General features: G+C 47.3%; 1 protein-coding gene across 1 annotated transcript in view; it reads left to right on the top strand.

Annotated features, from left to right (window-relative positions):
* Positions 1–6,485: 6,485 nt before the first annotated feature.
* The window catches only part of LOC139263736 (glutamate decarboxylase 1-like), a 79,360-nt gene continuing 74,811 nt past the window's right edge, over positions 6,486–11,034 (top strand). Inside the window, exons 1-2 of the mRNA XM_070879767.1 lie at positions 6,486–6,609; positions 10,473–10,715. Of these exons, the coding sequence (XP_070735868.1) occupies positions 6,486–6,609; positions 10,473–10,715 (367 nt within the window). The remainder of the gene's footprint in view (positions 6,610–10,472; positions 10,716–11,034) is intronic.

Below are 11,034 nucleotides of genomic sequence, written 5' to 3'. Positions count from 1 at the left end.
CCTTCCAATACCGACCACCTACCACACCACTGGGGCTACACTTTCCCCTTCATTGTCGGTGGTTTTCTCGGCAATACGGCTGTTTTTTTGATGAAAAAGCCGCCCAGCGAAATATAAGAACATAAGAATTAGGAACAGGAGTAGGCCATCTAGCCCCTCGAGCCTGCTCCGCCATTTCTGGAGTGCATAAGGGATGGTTTTTTAGACCAATATGTCGAGGAACCAACTAGGGGGCGAGGCCATCTTAGACTGGGTGTTATGTAATGAGAGAGGATTAATTAGCAATCTCGTTGTGCGAGGCCCCTTGGGGAAGAGTGACCATAATATGGTGGAATTCTGCATTGGGATGGAGAATGAAACAGTTAATTCAGAGACCATGGTCCAGAACTTAAAGAAGGCTAACTTTGAAGGTATGAGGCGTGAATTGGCTGGGATAGATTGGCGAATGATACTTAAGGGGTTGACTGTGGATGGGCAATGGCAGACATTTAGAGACCGCATGGATGAACTACAACAATTGTACATTCCTGTCTGGCATAAAAATAAAAAAGGGAAGGTGGCTCAACCGTGGCTATCAAGGGGATTCAGGGATCGTATTAAAGCCAAGGAAGTGGAATACAAATTGGCCAGAAATAGCAGCGAACCTGGGGACTGGGAGAAATTTAGAACTCAGCAGAGGAGGACAAAGGGTTTGATTAGGGCAGGGAAAATGGAGTATGAGAAGAAGCTTGCAGGGAACATTAAGACGGATTGCAAAAGTTTCTATAGATATGTAAAGAGAAAAAGGTTAGTAAAGACAAACGTAGGTCCCCTGCAGTCAGAATCAGGGGAAGTCATAACGGGGAACAAAGAAATGGCGGACCAATTGAACAATTACTTTGGTTCGGTATTCACGAAGGAGGACACGAACAACCTTCCGGTTATAAAAGGGGTCGGGGGGTCTAGTAAGGAAGAGGAACTGAGGGAAATCCTTATTAGCCGGGAAATTGTGTTGGGGAAATTGATGGGATTGAAGGCCGATAAATCCCCAGGGCCTGATGGACTGCATCCCAGAGTACTTAAGGAGGTGGCCTTGGAAATAGTGGATGCGTTGACAGTCATTTTCCAACATTCCATTGACTCTGGATCAGTTCCTATGGAGTGGAGGGTAGCCAATGTAACCCCACTTTTTAAAAAAGGAGGGAGAGAGAAAACAGGGAATTATAGACCGGTCAGCCTGACATCGGTAGTGGGTAAAATGATGGAATCAATTATTAAGGATGTCATAGCAGTGCATTTGGAAAGAGGTGACATGATAGGTCCAAGTCAGCATGGATTTGTGAAAGGGAAATCATGCTTGACAAATCTTCTGGAATTTTTTGAGGATGTTTCCAGTAGAGTGGATAAGGGAGAACCAGTTGATGTGGTATATTTGGACTTTCAGAAGGCGTTCGACAAGGTCCCACACAAGAGATTGATGTGCAAAGTTAGAGCACATGGGATTGGGGTAGTGTACTGACATGGATTGAAAACTGGTTGTCAGACAGGAAGCAAAGAGTAGGAGTAAATGGGTACTTTTCAGAATGGCAGGCAGTGACTAGTGGGGTACCGCAAGGTTCTGTGCTGGGGCCCCAGCTGTTTACACTGTACATTAATGATTTAGATGAGGGGATTAAATGTAGTATCTCCAAATTTGCGGATGACACTAAGTTGGGTGGCAGTGTGAGCTGCGAGGAGGATGCTGTGAGGCTGCAGAGCGACTTGGATAGGTTAGGTGAGTGGGCAAATGCATGGCAGATGAAGTATAATGTGGATAAATGTGAGGTTATCCACTTTGGTGGTAAAAACAGAGAGACAGACTATTATCTGAATGGTGACAGATTAGGAAAAGGGGAGGTGCAACGAGACCTGGGTGTCATGGTACATCAGTCATTGAAGGTTGGCATGCAGGTGCAGCAGGCGGTTAAGAAAGCAAATGGCATGTTGGCCTTCATAGCAAGGGGATTTGAGTACAGGGGCAGGGAGGTGTTGCTACAGTTGTACAGGGCATTGGTGAGGCCACACCTGGAGTATTGTGTACAGTTTTGGTCTCCTAACCTGAGGAAGGACATTCTTGCTATTGAGGGAGTGCAGCGAAGGTTCACCAGACTGATTCCCGGGATGGCGGGACTGACCTATCAAGAGAGACTGGATCAACTGGGCTTGTATTCACTGGAGTTCAGAAGAATGAGAGGGGACCTCATAGAAACGTTTAAAATTCTGACGGGGTTAGACAGGTTAGATGCAGGAAGAATGTTCCCAATGTTGGGGAAGTCCAGAACCAGAGGTCACAGTCTAAGGATAAGGGGTAAGCCATTTAGGACCGAGATGCGGAGGAACTTCTTCACCCAGAGAGTGGTGAACCTGTGGAATTCTCTACCACAGAAAGTTGTTGAGGCCAATTCACTAAATATATTCAAAAAGGAGTTAGATGAGGTCCTTACTACTAGGGGGATCAAGGGGTATGGCGAGAAAGCAGGAATGGGGTACTGAAGTTGAATGTTCAGCCATGAACTCATTGAATGGCGGTGCAGGCTAGAAGGGCCGAATGGCCTACTCCTGCACCTATTTTCTATGTTTCTATGTTTCTATTCAACAAGATCATGGCTGATCTGGCCGTGGACTTAGCTCCACTTACCCGCCCGCTCCCCATAACCCTTAATTCCCTTATTGGTTGAAAATCTATCTATATGTGACTTGAAAACATTCAATGAGCCAGCCTCAACTGCTTCCTTGGGCAGAGAATTCCACAGATTCACAACCCTCTGGGAGAAGAAATTCCTTCTCAACTCGTTATTTTCCTCGCGAGCAAACGAAAGTTTCCTCGTTATTTTTTAAAGAGCTCCGCCCACATTTTGAAAGGACCTCCGGGGAGCAAACCGCTGGCGATCTAAGTTTTGCCTCAACGGGGAACCCGTACGCATCGCCGAGGAAACAAACCGCCCACAGAAAGCTTCCGAAAGCAGGGCGGAAGGTGTGCACCCTGCAAGTAAAGGTAAGTTGCAGGTTTTCTTAATCATTATTTTTTTTAATTCTAAAACGGCGATTACATTAAAAAGTGCCTTGAGAACGTCAAAGAATAAGGCAGTCAGGAGGGGTTTAAAGTAGATGAAATAGAGCTGGAGTGCTGGGCCCTGGAACATTGTGGGCCACCCCGACCTGTGTGAGAACACTATCGCAGGTCAGGGCTATAAATAGAGCTGGAACGCTGGGCGCTGGAACATCGCGGGCGAAGGTGCGGTGAATGAGGGTACGGGGCCCAGAAGAGCCGAGGGCCCAGGGGCAGCACAGGCCCAGCCCACAGTGCGATATGTGTGCGCACTAGGTCCGTGCAGCAGAGCTGGTCTCCAGTCGCCCTGGTTAACCCTTGCCACTGGACCAAGACCTCGCTCTGTCAAGCCCGTGTGGTGGCTGGTGTGCAACGGCCACCCCACGTTAAAAAAATCCACGCACAGGCATCTTCCAACCCCTCAACTGGAGTTCAGGACTGGAACATCGGGTCCTTCATCAAAACACCTGTGAACCCGTGGAAGCAAGTCATCCTCGTTCCAGGGACCGCCTATGATGAGGATAACTTTTTACGGCCCGAAATTGGTCAAGGCCCACGGCCCCCAAGTGCCGCCCAATGGACTGCCGAAGGCCGTCGAGGTACCAGACGGTACTTTGGGCGGCGTTTTCATCAACAAGGTCCCTCAAACGTCGGCGGGCGTCAAATGAGGGACGTGCACCGCCAATCCTGGGCGGCAGCCGGCGGGAGCTCCCAACCTCGACGGCAGAGGCGCTTGCATGCCCAAGTGCCGCCGAGGATGGAGTTGGGCCCACGGAGGGTCGAAGACCTGCAAAGAAAAAAAAAAAATCAACCATAGCGGAACAGCTTCAGGGGACCCCAGCCAGGTAAGTCCCTGTGAAGAAAGAAACGTAAAAAAATGATCAGAATCTTCACACTTACCGTCGGCGACAGACCGGCCTCCTCTCAGCGGTCTGCCGCCGATTCCCGCCCGCACCAATCCGGCATCTCGGCGTGTGGAGGCCACTTACACCACTCGGCACTTCCCGGCAGCTCTCCCCTCCCCCCCACCCCACCGCTCCACACCACATCGAAACTGACACTGGGCGGGACCCGAGGAGGAATGTTGGCAGCAGTGGGCAGTGAGTCCATCAATTTCGGGCCCAAAATGTATTTTTTTGTTGAAGTGAAAATATATTTTTTGAGTTTCCCGCCCTCCTCCCTAGGCCCAACTGCAGCCTGGGACTAAATTTTAAATACTAACCGTCCATTCCAGTAAGAACCGCCCGTTTCACCTAGTTTCGCCGTTAACTGCCGAGAACCTTGGTGCAAGATTCATGCCGGGCGGTATGTTTTACCTTTATTACGGACATTTCCGCCGGCGTTAGTAGCAGACCGTTAGTGGTGTTTCTGGGCAGCAATCGGGCGGTGAGGGGATTTGGTGAAAGTTGAGCCCCATGTTTTTTTTTTAATAATGTGGCTAAAATTTATTGTGCCTAATATTCTTTTCGGGCGTACATGTACTCGTTTCTGTTGATTCTTTTTGCTCGAGTCTGGCGGGAAGCCTATTAATATCCTGATACGCTGGAATTTTACAAGTCCAAACGTTGCTCAGAGTTATCATCGTAGATGTGATAGGTCCCTCGTATCGGGATGGGCTGAAAACCGGCTTTTCCGATCTGTCAAGTTTCTGGGCTTCCGCATATCGGGAGCCAGGACATTCCAACGGCAGAGATTGGGCTATTTGCCCATCTTCTGCCCTGCAAATGTCCTTAAAACTCTTGCCCCTGGTGAAAGCAGGTGCGTAGCCTACTTTTACCAGCGTAAGAGTTTAAAAACATGTCAAAAACTTATTAACATAAAATTTTAAAATACCTATTTACGTTTAAAAACAACTGCCCACTCAGGTAATTTTATTTTAAACCATAATTAAAACTTTTTTTTAAATCAGCAACTTTTGTTTCTTTAAAAAACTTTTCTAGCAACTTTAATTTCTGTAGTGTTTTTATATGAGGTGTTTTTTTTTAATGTTTTATGTAGTGTGTGTGTATGTTTTCGGGTGTTTCTCATTGATAGTAATAGGAGATTTACAATCTATATAAACGACTTGGAAGAAGGGACTGAGTGTAACGTAGCCAAGTTTGCTGACGATACAAAGATGGGAGGAAAAGCAATGTGTGAGGAGGACACAAAAAATCTGCAAAAGGACATAGACAGGCTAAGTGAGTGGGCAAAAATTTGGCAGATGGAGTATAATGTTGGAAAGTGTGAGGTCATGCACTTTGGCAGAAAAAAAATCAAAGAGCGAGTTATTATTTCAATGGAGAAAGATGCAAAGTGCTGCAGTACAGCAAGACCTGGGGGTACTTGTGCATGAAACACAAAAGGTTAGTATGCAGGTACAGCAAGTGATCAGGAAGGCAAATGGTATCTTGGCCTTTATTGCAAAGGGGATGGAGTATAAAAGCAGGGAAGTCTTGCTACAGCTATATAAGGTATTGGTGAGACCACACCTGGAGTACTGCGTGCAGTTTTGGTTTCCATATTTACGAAAGATTATACTTGCTTTGGAGACAGTTCAGAGAAGGTTCACTCGGTTGATTCCAGGGATGAGGAGGTTGACTTATGAGGAAAGGTTGAGTAGGTTGGGCCTCTACTCATTGGAATTCAGAAGAACGAGAGGTGATCTTATCGAAACGTGTAAGATTATGAGGGGGCTTGACAAGGTAGATGCAGAGAGGATGTTTCCACTGATGGGGGAGACTAGAACTAGAGGGCATGATCTTAGAATAAGGGGCCGCCCATTTAAAACTGAGAAGAGGAGAAATTTCTTCTCTCAGAGGGTTGTTAATCTGTGGAATTCGCTGCCTCAGAGAGCTGTGGAAACTGGGACATTGAATATATTTAAGATAGAAATAGACAGTTTCTTAAATGATAAGAGGATAAGGGATTATGGGGGGCGGGCAGGGAAGTGGAGCTGAGTCCATGATCGGATCAGCCATGATCGTATTAAATGGCGGAGCAGGCTCGAGGGGCCGTATGGCCTACTCCTGCTCCTATTTCTTATGTTCTTATGAGTTTCACATTTACGAAACTCCTATTACTATGAATGAGAAAGTACTTACTCGTGATTGGGTGTCCAGGCCCACGTGACTCCTGCGGATGTCCCAACGTGAACGTGCTCCGTTGCGCAAGAAGAGGAGGCTTTGAGTCCGGGATCGCAGGCGGGCGTTCGACCAAAAGGTAGGCGGGCGCATCTTTTCTCCTATTTTTAGTCGAACGTCTGCGGGAAGGAGAAGCAGGGATTTCAGGGCCATTGCTGACAGGAATGCATAAATATTAATGCATACATTTACTGCATTTGCAACTCTAATTAAAAAACGTGAAAGTGAAGTGCTGAGCTCCTTGTGACGCTGCAGGTGTCCTGGGAAGAATGTCTGTAGTGGGAGGCGCCGACAGCATGACTCCAAGCAGTCGGAAGATGTGCTCGCCCTCCAGTACCCACAGCGTGTGTCACAAAACAGACAACAAAGGCGCTGTCACTGAACAGGATGTGGCAGATTTATCCACCATTTTTGCAAAAGGTAAAACCTTTTATATGTTTTACACCGGATATACCGCACAGAAACAGACCATTCGGCCCAACCAGTCCATGCCGGCGTTTATGCTCCACTCGAGCCTCCTCCTGTCTTTCCCCATCTAACTCTATCAGCATAACCCTCTATTCCCTTCTCCCTCATATGCTTGTCCAGCCTCCCCTTAAATACATCGATACTATTCGCCTCAACCCCTCCCTGTGGCAGCGAGTTCCACATTCTCATCGCTCTCTTGGTAAAGAAGTTCCTCCTGAATTCCCCAATTGGATTTCTGGGTGACTATCTTATATTGATGGCCTCTAGTTATGCTCTTCCCCACAAGTGGAAACATTCTCTCTGTATCCACTCCATCAAAATCTTTCATTAAAGACCTCTATTTGGTCACCCCTCAGCCTCCTTTTTTCAGGAGAAAACAAACCGAGCCTGTCCATCTTTTCCTGATATGTATTCCCTCGTGTTACTGTAACAAGTTCCTGAGCTTTTTTGGAAGCTTGCTGTGCGCAAATTGGCTGCCGCGTTTCCCACATTACGACAGTGTCTACAGTCCAAAAGTACTTCATTGGCTGTAAAAAACCTTTGCGAGACCTGGTGGTCGTGAAAGGCACTATATAAATGCATGTCTTTCTTTCTTCTTTCCTAATAGCAGAAAGTGCTGGAAACTGAGTAATGTAGGAGATTAAGGGGTGATTTGGTCAAAGTTTTCAAGAAATTAAGCGGAACTGATAGGGTAGGTCGAGAGAAACTATTTCTGCTAGGACTGGGGGACATAGCCCAGTTGAGTAGATTGGGCCGATAATCTCTGGAGTTTAGAAGAATGAGAGGTGATCTCATTGAAACATACAAGATTCTGAGGGGGATTGACAGGGTCAATGCAGGGAGGATGTTTCTCCCGGGCTGGGGAGTCTAGAACCAGGGGTCACAGTCTCAGGATAAGGGGTCGGCCATTTAGGACTGAGATGAGGAGGAATTTCTTCACTCAGAGGGTGGTGAATCTTTGGAATTCTCTGCCCCAGAGGGCCGTGGATGCTGAGTCGTTGAGTATATTCAAGGCTGAGATCGATAGATTTTTGAGTCTGGGGAATCGGGGGATATGGGGATCGGGCGGGAAAGTGGAGTTGAGGTCGAAGATCAGCCGTGATCTTATTGAATGGCAGAGCAGGCTCGAGGGGCGGTATGACCGACTCCTGATCCTGATTCTTATTGTTCTTATGCTCTTAAAAGTTAGAGTCAGACCCTTCAGGAGATAAATTAGGAAACACTTCTACACACAAAGTGTGGTCAAAGTTTTGGAGCTTTCTTCTGCAAATTGAAGTTGATGCTGTTGTTCATTGTTGATGTTAAAGCTGAGATTGACAGATTTCCGTTAAGGGATATGGGCCAAAGGCGGTTATATAGAGTTAGGTCGCAGATCAGCTGTGATGTCCTTAAATGGCAGAACAGGCTTGAGGGATGTGGGTGCATACTTTCTACCCCTAATTTGAATTCAATGTTCTGAGTTCACTGCTCTCTAACTGAGTAGAGCAGTGGTTGGTGCTGTACCAAACCGCAAGCTGGTTGCTGATTGGAGCGTGGGCAGGTACAGCAGCCGCGGCAAGTGATCATGGTGCAACGTGATCGGGGCCCAGGAGAGGCGAGGGCCCAGGGGCAGCACGGGCCCAGCCCACACTGCGATATGTGTGCGCACTAGGTCCGTGCAGCAGAGCAGGTCTCCAGTCGTCCTGGTCAACCCTTGCCACTGGACCAAGACCTAGCTCTGTCAAGCCCGTGTGGTGGCTGGTGTGCAACGGTCACCCCACGTTAAAAAAATCCACGCACAGGCATCTTCCACCCTTCAGGATGTAGTTCGGGACCTGGAATATTAGGTCCTTCATTGAAACACCTGTGAACTCATCCCTTTTTGGTGTGGAAGCAAGTCATCCTCGATACATAGAAACATAGAAAATAGGTGCAGGAGTAGGCCATTCGGCCTTTCGAGCCTGCACCACCATTCAATAAGATCATGGCTGATCATGCAACTTCAGTACCCCATTCCTGCTTTCTCTCCATACCCCTTGATCCCTTTAGCCGTAAGGGCCACATCTAACTCCCTTTTGAACATATGTAACGAACTGGCCTCAACAACTTTCTATGGTAGAGAATTCCACAGGTTCACAATTCTCTGAGTGAAGAAGTTTCTCCTCATCTCGGTCCCAAATGGCTTACCCTTTATCCTTAGACTGTGACCCCTGGTTCTGGACTTCCCCAAAATCGGGAACATTCTGCCTGCATATGAGGGACCGCCTATGATGGTGATGACTAAAGGGAACAATGGGAGTAGGAAATGATGATTGAATTTTCGGCACAAGACCATCGAGTCTGCGCCGGCTCTTTCGAGGAGCAATCCAGTCAGTCCTACTCCCCCCGCTCTTTCCCCACATCCCTGCAATTTATTTCTCCTTCAAGTATTTATCCAATTCCGTTTTGAAGGCTACTGTTGAATCTGTATCCATCACCCACAGAGTGTGAGCACGCAAATCTGGGCTGACACTCCATCATCATCATTATTGGCGGTTCCTCGAGTCGAGGATGACCTGTTTCCATGTCAAAAATTTCACAAGTGTTTCGATGAAGGACCTAATATTCCAGGTCCCGAACTACATCCTGAAGGGTGGAAGATGCCTGTGCGTGGATTTTTTTAACGTGGGGTGGCCGTTGCACACCAGCCACCACACGGGCTTGACAGAGCGAGGTCTTGGTCCAGTGGCAAGGGTTAACCAGGACGACTGGAGACCAGCTCTGCTGCACGGACCCAGTGCGCGCACATATCGCAGTGTGGGCTGGGCCCGTGCTGCCCCTGGGCCCTCACCTCTTCTGGGCCCCAAACTCACGCCTCTCCTGAGCCTCATCCATTATTACAAAGGGCTTGAAGTATAACAGTAAAAAAGGACTTACTACAATTATATCGGGGCCTTGGTGAGACGACACCTGTGTGCAGTTTTGGTTTTTTTACATAAGGCAGTGCAACAAAGGTTCACTAGACTGATTCCTGGAATGAGGGGATTGTCCTATGAGGGGAGATTGAGTAGACTAGTCCTATATTTCCCAGAATTTAGACACTCTAGTGACACTCCAGTGCAGCACTTAAGAACATAAGAACATAATAAATATGAGCAGGAGTAGGCCATATGGCCCTCGAGCCTGCTCCACCATTCAATAAGATCATGGCTGATCTGATCATGGACTCAGCTCCACTTCCCTGCCCATTCCCCCATAACCCCTTATCGCCTTATCGGTTAAGAAACTGTCTATCTCTGTCTTAAATTTATTCAATGTTCCAGCTTCCACAGCTCTATGAGGCAGCGAATTCCACAGATTTACAACCCTCTGAGAGAAGAAATTCCTCCTCATCTCAGTTTTAAATGGGCGGCCCCTTATTCTAAGATCATGCCCTCTAGTTCTAGTCTCGCCCACCAGTGGAAACATCCTCTCTGCATCCATCCTGTCAAGATCCTCATAATCTTACACGTTTCGATAAGATCACCTCTCGTTCTTCTAAATTCCAATGAGTAGAGGCCCAACCTACTCAACCTTTCCTCATAAGTCAATCTCCTGGCCTCCTCCTGTTCCAACGTTCTTCTGTTCCTAAAATCAATTACTTGCGCTAAGTATGCCTGTTATCACAGTTAGTCTGTCCGGAGCTGACATTTTTCATTTTCAGCTGGAGGAAGTTTAAAAAAAAAACAACTAAATTACGTTTTCTTTGAATGTGGGAAGGCCAAGTGCTACATTCTACAGTTGCCAGCCTTGTGGTATTCTTTTTCACCTGCCTTGCCAAAAGAAGCAATAATCATTTCTCTGATCTTTGCCGATAGATTTGCTGCCAGCCAAGAATGGTGAAGAGCTCACCATGCAGTTTCTGATGGAAGTTGTTGAAGTTCTGCTGAATTACGTCAGAAAAACATTTGACCGGACCTCGAAGGTCCTGGATTTCCACTACCCCCACCAGTTTCTCGAAGGATTGGAGGGCTTCAGCCTGGAACTGTCTGACCAGCCAGACTCTCTTGAACAACTTCTGGTCGACTGCAGAGATACACTGAAATATGGGGTCAAAACAGGTAAATATAGAAATGTAGAAAATAGGTGCAGGAGTAGGCCATTTGGCCCTTCAAGCCTGCACCACCATTCAATAAGATCATGGCTGATCATGCAACTTCAGTACCCCATTCCTGCCTTCTCTCCATACCCCTTGATCCCTTTAGCCGTAAGGGCCACCCACATCTAACTCCCTTTTGAATTTTTCCAACGAACTGGCCTCAACAACTTTCTGTGGTAGAGAATTCCACAGGTTCACAATTCTCTGAGTAAAGAAGTTTCTCCTCATCTCGGTCCTAGATGGCTTACCCCTTATCCTTAGACTGTGACCCCGGTTCTGGA

The sequence above is a fragment of the Pristiophorus japonicus genome, chromosome 5 (assembly GCF_044704955.1).
Source record: "Pristiophorus japonicus isolate sPriJap1 chromosome 5, sPriJap1.hap1, whole genome shotgun sequence".
Taxonomy (NCBI): Eukaryota; Metazoa; Chordata; class Chondrichthyes; family Pristiophoridae; genus Pristiophorus; species Pristiophorus japonicus.
This window is presented reverse-complemented; position numbering and strand designations above follow the sequence as displayed.